Source organism: Scomber scombrus, chromosome 13 (genome assembly GCF_963691925.1).
Source record: "Scomber scombrus chromosome 13, fScoSco1.1, whole genome shotgun sequence".
Lineage (NCBI taxonomy): Eukaryota > Metazoa > Chordata > Actinopteri > Scombriformes > Scombridae > Scomber > Scomber scombrus.
The window spans coordinates 24,487,897-24,504,252 of record NC_084982.1 but is presented as its reverse complement, the minus strand read 5'-3'; the positions used below and the strand labels follow the sequence as shown (position 1 = coordinate 24,504,252).

The following is a 16,356-nucleotide window of genomic DNA, read 5'->3' as shown; positions in this document are numbered from 1 at the left end:
CTGCTCTTCCATCCTTCTCTGATCTGACTAATCTGTCTCTGACAGTTGTGCTCTTATCAAGGGCCTCAGCTGTCTGTACAGTCTGGTAACTTCAATAGCATTATGACCTGGCTCAAGATTATGCTCTTCCATGGTCAAAACACAGAGCTCATACAGATCTGAATCACAGGTAATGTCAGTTTTCCAAAGGCAAATATCCTCTTCTAGAATGATGTCCAGTCTTTCATAGTCCACTGGATGGAGGTAGTCCCGTGCCTGGTAAAGCTCTGGTGCGTGATACATGAGGAAAGGTTTTCCATGATACAAGTCACGACCATTTCCACTTGGCCGGATCCGATGGGTGTTCCACATTCTCACCACAGTGTCTAACTCCTCCTGTAAAATAAAACGCAAATTCAAATATGTCTGCCTGCCAACATCACGCTATTATTCAATAAATGCAAATATTGTTTGTGTGTGTGTGTGTGTGTGTGTGTGCGAGTGTGTGTGTGTGAGTGTGTGTGTGTGTGTGTGTGTGAGTGTGTGTGTGTGTGTGTGTGTGTGTGAGAGAGAGAGAGAGAGAGAGAGAGAGAGAGAGAGAGAATCAGTCAGTGAGGAAAAGACACGTTACCTGAATGACATCAAGAAAACAGAACTGAATGAGTCCCTTGTCAACCATATCGCCATTGAATTCGCCTGCTGACTGGAACTCCTGGAACAAGTCTCTCCAGTATTCTGCATTCTGTCTCCGATAGTTTCCCCACCAGCTTTCAATTCTTTGATTGGCAGTACTTCTTCCTTGAAGGACACAAGGTCCATGAACTGTGCCATTGTCATCCTCACGCAGAAAACACTGAAATCTGTTCACATGCACATTCTCGGTACCGAGATCGGATCTCATGATTTTTGGGCAGCCCCCTCGCTCACTGACAGCACCAATGAAATAAGCTGCAACAACCTCAGGTTTACTGTTCGTGACGTTTGCTTGCATCCAGATGATATGACGCGAGAAACCATCGATGCATCCATTCACTCCGATGCCAAAGGGTGTTAGTTTATCGTATGAGTCCATGTGCCAAATGTAATTTGGTCCCGGAACACTGTAATGCCTTCTTCTGAGTCTCCTAGCTCTTCTCTCTCGCACACCTTCCGGGTCCAAAACGGATTGCACTGCATACACTAGATTTCTAGTGACCCGCAATCCTGCTGCTCTGCATCTCTCAGTCATCATTCGGTATCCATGGAGACGCCCAGGGCCTCGTAGCTGGTCAGCGATGTAGTTGAAGACGACCTCAGGGTCAGTTAGATTGCGCCTCCGATAAAGCTGAAGCCTCGCTAACCGTCGTTTCAGATGACGCACACTAATGTGTACGTTATCTGTAATAGCGAGGCATGTAGCTATTTCAGCATGTGTCAGGCCTTGATTAAAAAGATATGTGATGCGGTCATTCTCCTGCTCCTGCTCCTCTGACATTGCGAGACTAAATGATACCTACGGAAGCCGAGAACCAAATAATTTAATTCGTTATCACGGGAAAACGGGCTTTGTTATCTCGAGATAATGAAATAATAAGTCGTTATCACGAGAAAACGGACTTTGTTATAACGAGACAACGAAATAAACTAATTCGTTATCACGAGAAAACGGACTTTGTTATCTCGAGATAATGAAATAATAAGTCGTTATCACGAGAAAACGGACTTTGTTATCTCGAGATAATGAAATAATAAGTCGTTATCACGAGAAAACGGTAATAAAAATTTTTATACGGACCTGGCCCTTTAGGGCTTCCGTACCTATGGGATCATGATTATGTTATTTGATCCCATAGACACTCAATTGAGCCAAGATGTCCTGAAAGTGTTGTCTGACGTATTTCAGCCTACACCAAATACATAAAAAGGTCTGTCTGAAGGCGTTTATTTGTTTCTGACTCTGGGAAAGTAGGAAAAAACAATACAATTCACCCAAACTACTGTATCTCTGAACTATCTCTTTGACCAAATCACACATAACTAATGTTATATTATTCATTTCCAGTCACTGGCCCTCCCCTGAAACTATTTGGAGCCCCCCTGGGGAGGACACTCTCCCACTTTGAAGACTTCTGTTTTAGCCCTGTGTACCACTGAAGCATCTGGAGAAAAATAGCTTGCTGTGCTTGGTTACATTGTGAAGTTATTGGACTGTTTCTCAGTAAATGATCAGTCATTTGGTCTTAAATGTCTGACAATGTTTTAAAAAATGTCAATCGCTGCATCCAAAGCCCAAGATGTCATTCTCATGTCTTATTTTGTCCATAACCCAAATATATTTAGTTTTTTAAGATATATGACATTTATACTTTCAAAGAAAACTCAATAAACCAGAAAATATTAACATTTGAGAAGTTGTCAAAATAGTCATCAAATAATTTGGACAACTTTTAATTGAAAAAGGACTTGAAACGATGAATCAATTATCAAATTAACCTAATGTTCTGTCAATTGACTAATCAAGTAAGCTTTGCAACTATTTAATTATCAATTACCTTTTGAACTCTTCCACATACATTATTCCCCCGCCTGTCTCCCAAATGTGATTAGTTGACACTCACCATATCGGAGTCATCTTCATCTTCTTCGCAATGCCTCTCAGCAGCACGAGGGTCTCCCACCACCCTCAGCTCACCGATCACACCCTGTTACAAAACAAGGACATGGTGTTTTGATCTTTGATGATATGATCATGTCAGAACAGCAATATATGGATGCTTATCTATGGACTTGCAGATAAGGTTTAGTGAATATTTCTCAGGGAATTCCCCCTTTTCCACACAATCAGAGGAGCTATTGATGTCTACCAGCTTTAGCCTCAGCCTGTTAAGTGGCACTATCTCTGCCCCACACACACGATCTGATACATGTTCCCACACAGGATACTCACAGATAGCATGAATGCTATCTTCATGCCTATCAAAGGGCCATTAGTTCGGTATGAAGAGGTGGTTTCCCTTATTTGAACTTGACTCTTCAGGACATGTTTATGTCCTGAGAAAAAAAGTCAAATGGACTTTTTAAGAGAACTTTGAAGATAAATAACAAAGGCTTTGTGAAATTTCAACCCTGTCTTTCTCTGTGCAGGCTTTTAAAAGGGACTACTGACATGTTACAGTCCCTTTTTCTTAACCATTTGCTTTAGATCTCAACAATAAATCTTAGATCCTGTTCATGAGAAGGACTGAACTGTCACTGAAGCATTTTTTCACCAGTGATGGATAATAAGAAAAAGCGACATCCACTGAAAAAGTCCAACTTCAGAAAGGAATGTACTTATAAATACATAATGTAAATATTTAGATACTGGAGAAGCTTGGTGAGCTTTAATTTGATTATGAAAATTAAGTTCACAAGACCCCTCGCTTAGGGCCATACGAGGGTCAATAAATAGCACATGGCCTAAAAGTGCTGAGAGAAGACATGGAATTAGGTTCTTGTTTATAATTCATCTCTCTGACTAAATATCCAACCACAGGGAAATATCTTACAAGGGTTTAATCGGTGTAATGTAAGACAAAAAAAAGGAGGGAAAACTTGAGCTGTGTAGAGTGGTTTACAACAAAATAAGCAACTGTCTCCAAACATGACAAAGAGAAAAGATTAAACAAATGTTGCAGTTGAGAAATGAAGAAAGATATGAAATTACAGCTTTGGGCAAACACTATAAACTTGTTTCAAAAGCTTCGAGCCAGGTTGGAAGTACTCTTTTAGAATTTGGACATATTTAGTAGGGTGAATAGCTCTTTATTTATGTAATCATTGTTATTAAAAGATACTTTTTTTAGCAGTGGATGGAGGGTACAGCCACCCTATTTTTGGCTAAATCTATTTGTGTCATTCTGTCTTCATGATCTGAATTAGGTCGTTTTTGAAAGAACAGGAAAGTCATTTATGTCCATATCACCAGCATGTGACCATATTTAGAAATATTGAATAGGGAAACTGCAAGGAAAGGAGTCACCGTCCTGTTGAGGTTTAACTCAAAATGAGAAAAGACACCGAGGTCACAAGGTCGCCTCCGATTAAAGTCAGCTATGTATTAAACGTGACTAAAGCGCTTCTCTCTACGGCTTTAAAAGTCTCAGAAATATCTTATTTTTCTATTTGCCTGAATTAAACATAGCTTTGAATCCCAAGTGACCTTGTTTGTTTTATCAGATGTCACTTCAAACGCAATAACATCTATTCTTATCTGTAGTCGTCTATCTATTGCTACACAATCCAAAAAGTTAGTTCCCATTGCAGTTTCTGAGTGAATTACCAGGATATAAAACAATCAAACAAAACTAAGTTAGGTAAATGTTATTTTTCCCTCAACACAAATTGTTTAAAGGTTTACACAGAATATCATGCTTTTGGCCTTTTGCTTAAAAAAAAAAGTGATTCGTTTTAAACAAATTCAGTCAATGATTTAAGCTTTAAAATAATAATTATCATGCACATAACCAGAGTGAACATTCTCACTGATGGTGTGCCTGTGGTTACATGTTTTCTGCGGGTAGCCATGGGTGAACAACTATAACCCTTTAACGGCTAAGGTCAACAGTTGTTTGGGTCAACTGCTGGGATTTACAGCGGTCAAATGACAGACGTTAATAACATCCCCGCTGCGGGTTCCTCCAATTATTATTTGCAGACTGCCCTCGAGAGGATGATGAGGTGATGTAGACATTTATATTATGGTTTCGTGTAGGCCAATTTGAGCAATCAAATCATGAGAAAGTTATTCAGCTGCAATGTTTCACATGCCTGACTATGGGAAATCAAAACATCAGCATCACAGCAGCAGGAGACCTGACTTCATCATGGTTAATGATGGTTAATAATTTAAAAAGTAGTTTAAACCCATTCGTAGTCAGTCTAAGATTCAGTGGAAAAGAATCCTGCAAATATTTTGTTATCTACAATGAAAGCTTTCACAATAAATAAGGTAGGCTTGAATATTGTATACACACCAGGAACTTCTCAGGATCGGCCCCTCCAGCTTGCCCGACAAAGACCCCAGCGCCGGCCTCCAGCTCCATCTCGTCCGGCGATCTCTCTATACGCACCACCTGAGGGTCTGTGTCGCAGTTGAGGTAGAACATCACCTTGTCATCCCTCACAGCGATGGCAAAACGGGTCCAGGTATCCTTCAACGAGGGCACGAGGAACCTGGCCCCCTCGTACGACTGCTGCGAGTCAGGCTCTGTGTAGTACAAGATGACATTCTGGTTGCCGCCCACCACGGCTGACAGTTTAACACCCACATACATGATCTGCTGTGCCGCATCTGTGACAGAGAAGATGACACCTCCCTTGTTTGAGGTGGGTTTCAGGTTGAAGATGAGGGCAAAGTCTCGGTAGAATGGGCTCGGCAGGTGGGCGCGAGCCAGCTGGCCCGTGTTGGCGTCGGGGCCGAAGACGTAGGCAGGGCTGTTGTCTGGCCCGTCGATTTGGGTGATCTCATTGGGAGGGGGTTCCCCAATGAGCTGCAGCAGGGAGACTCCACTTTCTTCTACAGAGGAAGAGAAACAGGATGTGAGGCCGCAGTATGTATTGAATAAACTGCAGGTTAAAGGGGAAGGCAGCATGGCAGGGTATGATGTTAGACCAGACTCTGTTAGGCTGTTTGGTTGACTTGATGTGATTGTGTCTGATACAGTAGATGCAGGAACAACTGCTGTCATTAGCATAGGACTGTGGTATTTTGAGCCTTTGCTGAAGAAGACCCAAAAAAGATCAATGTGTCCCCTCTTTCTAAAGTAATGTAAAATAACAACAACAAAAGAACATTTCATAAAAAGGAAAAGTTACCATAACTCCTGAGCTTTTTATAAAGAAGCATTGGCAATGAGGCTCTGCTCAAGGGATCTTAAACAAACAAGCTTTTTTTATGACTTCTAGGTCAAAATATGGAATGGGTTGTTAAATCTACCAGAAACTCTGACTTCCCCAAAAAGGCAAAAGGACAGTTCATGTGAGACTAAGAAAAGTAGATCACTTGAGCAGACGCTGTAACGCTTACATTCCAAAGACAACACCTGAGGGGAGGTAAGGGAAATTTAAATGAACATTTTGAATAATGAACACAAAAATGAAGCATAATTACAGCCAGCAATTTATTTAAGCCATAATAATTTTTAGGGCTTAAAGAGTAATTTAATACAGTAGCTGAACCAGGACAACTTTACATTTAAATATGAGTCTATATGTGTCAGGAAAAACTGACACATATAGAACCTTAAGAAGATTGAAAACGTATCATTAAATCTAATGATAGAAGGGTCTGAGGCAAATGTGCCATAAGAGCAAAAATCAAGATGAAACCTGTAGCACTAAAGTGTTTGTCTTTGACTGTGATCATTAATCAAAAACTTGACTAAAGAGCTCATGTATCTCAAGAAACCGTGCATCTATTTACACCTATAGTACTATTAGAGTTTTTTTAAATCATGTCTTTAGAAACTGTGAATCTTTCCACATCTTCACCACTCATCAACTTATTTTGCACAGAATCGGGTAGAGATGGATAATTATGGATTACATTCCTGAAGACACCAAAAAAAAGAAAAAAAAAGAAAGCAAGACTCTTGTGACTTGTATCACATCTGCTAAATGTCACTGCTCCATTGCTGCAGGGCACACAGGGACCAACAGCTGGGCCTCCTGCATATCTCTGCTCACTCTTCCGTCGCCCCGGGTGACTCAGAGCATAATAACTGGAGGCGTTTAGGAAATACAAGGAACACACAAAGAGCGATGTATTGACATACTCGGTGAAGACGTTTCACTGTTTTTGTTTTACTGGCATCAAGCTCCAGACTAAACCTTTGCACTTTGATCAGCAGTGATGTGTCCTCATGTTACAAGGAAATCACACACAAAAAAGAAAAATCACTGTTTTGGGAGAACACTTGACGTAACTTCTAGTTCTTTGAAGGAATGCTTTGGCTTACCACCTGTTGACTTATGTTCAAGCTCTATTGGTCAGTTCAAAGCCTCCCCACTGCCATGAGCGCCGGAGATCAGCGGGGTCGGCTGTTGGCTTTGTTGAAAGCTTAAACACACGAGGTGTTCAGCTGAACCCAGGGTCCCGCTTTCCGCCGTCCGACCATCAGCACGAGTCTGAATATTATGTGTGGCATCTGAGAACTAAAGATGTTTCCTTTTGAATCTGAACTAACAGAGAACCCAGTCAAGCTGTTAACAGGACAGCAATGTTCTGGTGTTAATTATACAGTTCCTGTTTGTGCAAATGGGACTGACATTTCAGAGGATTCATCCCTTTAAATACAGACATGCCAAAGATACCAAATACATTTGGAAGAGCACATTAGTTGGTAAGTGATCCAAGTTCTCAAAATACCATCTTGGTAGAAAATATATTTTCATATATAAGCAGGTTGATTTCCAGACTAAAAGATATCTGTAAATATGTATAAAAGAGACAAAGTGACTGCTCTTACATATTTCTTAATAAATCCATAATAACCCCTCTCTCAATTTAAAGACCTCAGCATAAAAACAGACATTTTCTACCTAGACAAGAAAACGTTAATCATGAACTGACAGTCCCATGTTCGCAACACCTAATATAAACTGGATCCTTGACTGTTGTTTGGATGGTAGCTAACAATGAATGTCATTTGCACCAAGCCAACCAGATGTTTACTCTGATAAAGTCAGAATGAGACACCTCAAGGGTCTCTTCACTGGGCCTGTGTTCACATGTCTGAACCTGGCTGCCTTCTATGTAGACAATCTCAGGCGGAGGAGGGTTGAAAAAGGCTAAACTTTGTAGTAATTCAATGGTGAAATCCATCATGTGGAAAAGCACACCATTTTAATTTGTAATCCTCCTGCTACGGGTGCCGTATCTGACATGTGAGCAATCTTTGAAGCAGACACACTATATATAACCTGAACATCTATGGTAACTCTGTCTGCAATGAAAAGCAATGATAATGATTTTAATGTAAATGACATATGCGCTGAAAAAATGTCTCTACTTGCTGTGATTGACAATCTCCCCCATCTGAAATAAACGTGCGATTTGTTAAGCGTATGTTGGCAACTGATCATGAAAATGTTTTAATTAGTGTGCAGATTAAACTTCAAAGTCTGTGATGGGATGATACGTGAGGCACATCTCTCAAACAGAACTGCTTGTCCCTCAGCATGCAGCATTCCTCTGAGGGCTGAGTCCCCATGTCCTCTCTCCACATCATCATCATCATCATCTCATCTCTCTCCTACAATTCAGACATCAGATTTTCTGATGCGTTTACCAAAGGAACAGCAAGGATGTCTGCTGCTCGTTTGGGAAATGCATTAGAATATCAGATGTCTTGAAACGTGTGTGCAGGGTCGATGCTTCCCAAACCCCTCATCAGTGAAACACCTCACCCATTACTCATCACTCACACGAACAGATGTGCACTCTTTGGTCCATGTTCAAAATTTACCAAAAAAACCTTATTACAGAGGAAAAATGTTGACCAGCCCATGATTGAAAACTATTACATTTTACTTTATATCTTAAGAGGTATCCTCGTGGAATTGTGCCAGATACAAGTAAAGAAAAAAGGAGGTTTGAAGCAGCAGATAATAGCAATTTTATTACCAGATCCAAAGCAGATGAAAAGGTTTTACTCTTGCAAAGGAATGCTTTTGCCAAAGCCCGTTCAATGTGCTCGCATTGTGAGCAAAGGGAAAACCAGTCATTCCCTCTCAGTGATCAAAAATTGTTGGGTATACAAAGAGTTCACCATTAGCATTTTAATTGCAATCTCACTTTGGGGTTTTCAAATAGCCTTTGTCAACCGATGACAGCTCCGAGGCCAATCAGGCATAGAAAAGGACAGTTGATGAATGGAGCGGTCCGGGGTTTATGGTGCTAGTTTGTCTTGTCAAGAAGAACACTTACTGACTAGGAGCGCAGTTCTTTTTTCATTTCCTAACATTCCTGTATGGGATACCAGAGCTTGGAATACCCTGTTGATAAAGCTGTATATACAGGGTAAAACTGTATATACAGAGCTATGGGAAGTGTTCAGGATCGTGTATAACGCATGGGAAAACATCTGAACATCTGGACAGTCCCAGAAAACATTGACGCTCCATCACCATTTAAAACATCCCTTGAGGCCTGCTGACAAGAGCAATAATCTCTTCCCTCAGTCTGCACAACGCTGGTCAGCGGTGTGACCCTACGTATGGCAGGTCAGACTTCACCTCTGGAAACATGAAAATCACAATCCTATGCTTGTTTTAAAAAAAAAAGGGGGGAAAAAGTCTTCAATTTTAAAGCATTTGCGGTATGAGCATGTCAATGCTGCTTATCAGCCAACTGATCAGAAAGTGAAGCAAATTAAATTTAGTCACATGATATGGGTGTTTGCTTTCTGCATGTTTAAGCACTGTTTGATCTTGTGGGTTCAATGTATGTCTGGCTGTTTGCAGGGTTAAAAATAGTTATCTGTAATGCGTATAACAGTGATACGGTGGCAATGTGGCACAAATGTGACAAATGCATTTCATCTTTAAATGCCCATGGGGTAATGGGTAATGCAGAGAATGTAAACATTGCTGTAATAGTAACAAACAGGTGCACTTTACTGTATGTGGTGCAGGGAGATCTGGTACAATTATATTAATATATAATTGTACCAGATTATATATATATTAAATTAATTTATGGAATATGTTTTGTTCATTTTCCATAAATGTAGTATATACATATGTAAATGTTCTCTAAAAGCTTTGTAGGTAAAACCAGGTCTTAACTACTAAGTGAACACAGGATGTTTTTAATATCAGGGTATCAACAGCACACATAAATGGTGCTTTTCACTGCAAACCTTTACGAGCCAACTTTCACCTGATGATGCAGAATAGTCGGAAAAAAGATATTAAACTGAAAACCACATCACAGTGCAGGAAGGAGATTTCATGTTGGCTCGCCCTGAACACTGGGTTATAATTCTCAAACCACAAAAAGGAAGATGGGTCTACCACAAGCTGTGCACTTTACATTTGAGGAAGACGTAATATGATACTGTTCAAGCTGTCTACCGAGTTCTCTACCTGTGAGTAAAGAACTTTTAAAAGGCAACACGCAGGGCTTAAACAACCTCTTGGCACATACTGCCAGCTTCATAAATATGTCTTTTCAGAACTCTGAAAGAAAATAATACTGATGATAATCACACAGGTATAAATAGGTTTAGAACTTCAAAATGCTGATACAGCACCACTCCAGTTCAAACACATCTTTTTTTGAAAGACTAGAGTAAATATTCACCGTTTTATATACCACTCTTACATTGGTGGTTTTGCCTTTCCTTTCTTTAAATGTAAAAATACAAATAACCAAAAGCTGACCATGTGGCCATCATCCACCTACTGCTTTTACAACATTGCTTCACCACAGTTCACATTTTGTACTATTGCAATACAAACTGGAGGGGGCAATGAGTTTCTGGCAGCAAAGAAGTCGGACTACCCTGTGCCCATAATTGGAACCCTCCCGAGAGCCAACTCAAAATGATTCCCTGGCAAGGAACACACATAACTGGAGCCAGCTTTGGGCCTTTTCTGTCATGAGATACAATATCAATCCTGGCTCAATGGAACCACAGTGCTACAAATCAGTGTCAGACCACCAAAAGGGTTCAGTGTACAAGCCCCAAAACAGACCAAATGTACACAGACCTCCAGATATCGCCAAAGTAGGAGTATTGTTTACATTAACATGAAAGCATCCTTTTCATCTTTTTAGACCACTGCAGTATAAGCCAGGGACAGGATTTCATTTTATTTCAATTAACAGCTTAACAAGACAGAGAGTAATGGAGTTTATCAGATAGGAAACAGTTTTACCATCAATAACTAACCAAAATTAATTGCAGCTGACCTCTAGACCCTGATATGAATGACTGCTCATCTTTCAAGCAAGAGGCCGGTAACCATGGAAAAACATTAAAAGGGCTTTTGTGCCCTAACAATCCTGTCTTACCACATGGGTAGCCCCCCTGTAGTAAAAGGCTCACATCTGACAGATTTCTTACAAAGTTTCAAAGCATACACTGATATCTCTGCAATCTTCCCACAGTGAGCTCCCACATATACACACATCTAGTGGCTACATTCAAATACCTTAGTGATTGTGTTTGTTGCCCTTATGATAATGGCTCTAATAACTAAATTCGCCCAAAAGAAGCTGAAACCAAAAAGATGAAGTATATATATATATATATATATATATCAATCATGAGACATTCTTGCATGACAGGTCATAGTTAAATGATGTAGGAGTGGTCTGGTTTTAAGGCCCAAAGCAAAATGAGAATGCCCTCCTCCCACGCATTAAGCTAGCAGAGCTGCAGATAGTGAAAAGTGTCTGAAGCTTCCCAGACACTGCATAGTAGGGGCTCTGATCAGTGAATCTGAGAGGTCAAAGGAGTCGTTAGTGGGTAGACGCAGTGGGAAACAGCTCAGAATAAAAGCTAATAAACACAGATATAATGTGGTTTTATGGCACATCTCATCATTTATGTGCGTCCTCAATCAACTTAAAGCCAAAGACAACCAACCTGTTGACCGCTTTGAAAACTGTGCCAATACAAACATAGGCTTCTATAGTGAAATGAAAGCATTTTGTGTTGCCTGTTCACTCTAATAGGAACCCCTTGAAATTAAAATTCTTATAAGCAGCTTTTATTTCAATCTAAAGTAATTACTTCTCTTGCAGCTTTTGTGCAGAGGATATAAATCAGGTATCTAAGGAGTCCTTACAGAGATTATACAAACCCAACACCATTACATTAAATCTACTCAGCCTCATTACCCATTTCAACCAATGTAAACAATCCATCTAAGGAGCAATGTCCATCATCAGAATTTAAAGATTGCTGAATATAAATGAACGATACCCGATGGTCTTGATTGCAGCGGCTTTGTTTATAGTCAAGAGTGATTTACAGTAGTGTAACTGAAAACACTCCAGTTATAACTTGAGACTTCTCTTAAAGGCAATATCCAACACACATGCCTTTGGTGCTTCACCAGCTACTGGAGAGCCTATAAAAGTTGCCCTCAGGGTGACAAGATGGCAACAGGGTCATATGGTTTAAATTGCCTGAGTCCTGTCTATCCGCAATGTCAGGACTAATCTGTCTAGAAGCTTCTACAGTTATCTTGATCTTTGTTGAGGTTTCCCTAACACATATATTGTACTTATATCTGTGTCAATGTCAGCAATTTTTTTTTTAAGTGAGTTTTGCCACATAATCCTATACAATAAGGACAAGAAAAGCTAACATTCTTTGACTACAAGACACCATATGAACCACAATCCAAACACTCCACAAGTAGAAAACCACACCATCGCCTTGCATGCCAAAAAATACAGAGTCAAAACATTTCAAACCAATATAAATCTATTTGGACCCTAGTCTGTCACTTAGTATTGGAACCAGAGACATGATGTCCACTCATGTCTGTCAGTGGAGCAAGCTGTCAGAAAGATAGTGAAGCTGTAAAAAGACAGTCTTGAACTCTCAGTGATATGAACTGGCAGTGAAGGGCACGCCAGTAGCCAAGTAACAGGGGTTACACTTTATAGCCATTCATAATTTTAGGCACAGCGTCCTCACGGAAACAGATTTTTTTTCCCATACCAGACTGTTTGATGCAGAACTCATTATACAGGATGTTCTCACATGAATCAGCACTCACTAATGGCAATAAACATCTGACTCATCCTCTCCACCATTGTTTTAGTCATCAAGGGCATGCAAGTTTACTAATACTCAGATACACACATATGAGCATCAGTTTAATAGAGTTTGTATCACCAAAGTGAAATGTATATAACACTTTAGCTCTAGTATTGCCTTTCAAAAATAGCCATTTCGATCAACATCTGAGCTATACTGGTATTTCATGTGCCATATTCTTTGAATCGAAATCTTTTGACACAGTAATTACAAGCACATGAGATCAAAGCCCTTTAACTGTACTAAACTAAACAATCTTGACTATGATCATCATGCCAGATCAGACAGAAATAAGTACCTTGAGCAGTAATTAATTCCTTTTACCCTTTACATGTTCACATGTTAAAATGTGTTACCTGTGAGTGCACCAACTTGCAGGCTGTCAGATATGTTTCAAACTTGCACAGTTGTACAAATTGACATCCTAAAGAAAAGCACTGATGCAAACATGACGGCTTCCCATGCATGACAACCAACACTGTCGAATCCCGGATGCACATCAAGCTGCCTGCAAGCTACTCGCTGTCAAAAGAGACATGCAATTCTCCAAATATCCATTTCATGCACAACTTCTGTCCTATGAAAACATATTAAAGATAATGTAAACAGTAAACTCATTATTAGGCAAAATGTTATATGTGCTATTTTTTATAAATATTATTTTTTAAAGTTACAAATAGTAACAACTTTTTTTTTTTTTTTTTTTTTTTTTAAACATTATGCTGTTTTGTATTTCTGATGTCACTACATTCTGCATTTAGGAACGCTGTTGTTTAATAGTTTAAAGTCTTAAACTAGGACACAGAAATACACTTAGTTCAAATTTCACTTTGGCCAGCATGTCTGTTGATGCTGTGTCAGGTCATGTCCATCTGTGCTAAATGTTCTCCTTTAGATTTACAACTTCCAAAAGAAAATAACCATCTTTAGTGGGTTTGCTAATGGACCATAAAGCAACTCCTCTGTATGTGTATGTGTGTGTGTGTGTGTGTGTGTGTGTGTGTGTGTGTGTGTGTGTGTGTGTGTGTGTGTGTGTGTGTGTGTGTGTGTGTGTGTGTGTGTGTGTGTGTGTGTGTGTGTGTGTGTGTGTTTTAATGACCTTCAAGTAGTAAGTCACATGCGATCCAAAGGACAAGGGAAACAAATACATGCAACAAGTTACAAACTGAAGGAGTGCTGGCATCATGCTTGTTATATTGTAGCCTGAACTTCCTTTTAACAAAATGACTGTAAAACATGAAACATGCTCAACTTTTATCTTAATACCTTTGCTGTGAACGGGAACCAAGACATTGTTAATCTTGCTTATACTCTGTGCTGACTGGGATAAAAGTCAATTCATAGGGTAGGGATGTTGGGTGGGGGTATCAGGTATTGGGTTTTGGGTGGAAACACCAGACAAACTGGGGAGTAGGGATTTTGAAAACTGGTTCGGAATGAATGCCAAAAAATAAGGATTCATTCGAACCAGTGATTACCTTTCTGGTTACTAACTGACAAGCACTGATACCCATCATCCTCCTCATCTGGTAGAGTGTGGCACTCCACAGGGAGGCGTCCCTCATCCAGGAGTGTCCAGCAACTGTCCCGTAAGACTTCGCAGAAACTCCGGCAAGGCAACAACGGCGGGGCCAGAGAACCACACTTTGGTACCAAGAGAAGACAGAAAAACCACTCCAAACTATGGTGGCAATGTGACTTCAACAGCCAAGCCCATTCATTCAGGAGTACCTGGACTTCCTCCACACTGGTCTGGTTGAGGTAATTGGGAACAGCAAAACTCTCCCCAAATGCAGAGGAGCAGAAAGGAAGAGCAATATCTACAAACAAGCATTGTGGGGATTCTATGCCAAATGGAGATAGCACTATTTCTGTCTGACTAGCTGAAGTGGTTTGGCTAGGTTCTTGCTCACTAAGTGGTGTTTGTGTTGTATCTAAAATGTGACCAATTTGGGTGGGTGCCACTATCAGGCTAGTTGCTAAGGCCTGATCAGGCTCTGTAGATCCAGACCAAAGACCTGACCCACTGCCTGATGCTGATGATTCAGACTCAAGCCCAGATCCAAGTTCAGATACATTTCCTGTAAAACCCAAATGATCAAATTCTCCAGAACCCATACCCTCTAATGAAGATGTGCCATTACCAGGTTTACGTGTGTGAGACCGAATCTCTGCTCTGCCCCTTTCTGATGTACGTTGATTCTCTAGTTGCCTTGTAGGTACTGGAGCGGTCAGTCGAGGAGCGTCAGTAGGCCCACCCCAAGTCTGTGAGGCCTTATGGGGCCCATGTCCTTCATCAATGATCTCTGCTCCAATATTGTCTGATGGCAGTTCTCCACTACCTGCTGAACTACCAGACCCCTCATGTTCCACTGATGGAGCCAAAGTAGTGGTATCAGTCCTGGTCCAGAACCAAGCATCACAGTAGACCACCCACAGGGTAAAAAAAAACAAAACTCCAAACTGGATCCTCATCTTTGGCACAATGTCAAGTCTTGACCAAGTCCACCAGCTTGCTCAGGCTCCCAGAGTGAACTATGACATGTCCACAGAGACACTACACTCCTGATAACACACTTTCCTCCAGCTCTGCCTCCACACACACTCCACCAGGCATAGAGGAAAAGTGAAGAGAGTGCCCCATTCAAAAGAGTAAAGGGGGGAGAGCAGGAGGAGGTGTGCTCCGTATTGGCTGCCCTGGCAATATTTCCTCTACTAACTCCTCCTTCCTCCTCCTTCTCCTTTTGTCACAGCAGTGAAAAGCGATCTCTCCTGCTGACTGATACTTTAGAATTACGGCAGCCTTGCTTTTCAGTGTACAATACTGATGCTTTCAGTGTTTTACAGAGAAGGGCAATTTGTTCCCCTTGACTCATTCTCTTTGTTAAAACAGGATAATAAGAAACTACAGATCTAGCTTTAAAAAACTGCATACTATGTGAAACTGCACAGAGAGCAAAAGTTGTGATCATGTGATTGGTTGCTTTCAGTTTTGGAGCAAAAAAAAAAAAGAAAATCCTGTGGTGAAGGTTTTATATATGAGCATCTGTGTTGGATTACCTCAAATGCATTAAATTAGACCCATTCCATTGCAATAATGCATCCAATTATGTTTTTTTTTTTTATATCGATACAGTATTTTAAGATACTGTTGTCAAATGTTATCTCATTATTTTAAGTCTTAATTTAATCTGATCTGACAAAAATGTCATTAAATGATGTTACCAACACAATTTAAAACCACTAAGTGTAAATTTAATGAACTTCAATCAAGTTTTTTTGTGTGCCTTTTTTACAATTTAACTTTAATGTTAGATCAAGCCTGTTGAATTAATGGTGATAAACTCAACGCCTGACCCTGTATATACTGACCCTCCTCCACATGGTCCCATTTATTCTTTACACCAGTTTAGACCCCAGGTTTCAGTGCTCTGTGGTTACACAGTAATCCAGGCCTCACTTTCTTGTCCAGACTGGTCTCTCATTCTGCCTATGGGATCAGTTGACAGAGACCCTCGACATCTGCTAATGGGAGCTTAGTGATAAAAGGAACAGGAGGTTTGTGCAAGTGTCTTTC

The 16,356-nt window shown here is 40.4% G+C and overlaps 1 protein-coding gene across 1 annotated transcript in view; it reads right to left on the bottom strand.

The window, feature by feature from the left end:
- col18a1a (collagen type XVIII alpha 1 chain a) overlaps positions 1–15,254 on the bottom strand; it is a 45,992-nt gene extending 30,738 nt beyond the window's left edge. The window contains exons 1-3 of the mRNA XM_062431327.1: positions 14,900–15,254; positions 4,974–5,515; positions 2,577–2,660 (exon numbers count right to left, since the gene is read on the bottom strand). Of these exons, the coding sequence (XP_062287311.1) occupies positions 2,577–2,660; positions 4,974–5,515; positions 14,900–15,254 (981 nt within the window). The remainder of the gene's footprint in view (positions 1–2,576; positions 2,661–4,973; positions 5,516–14,899) is intronic.
- Between the last annotated feature and the right edge of the window lie 1,102 nt (positions 15,255–16,356).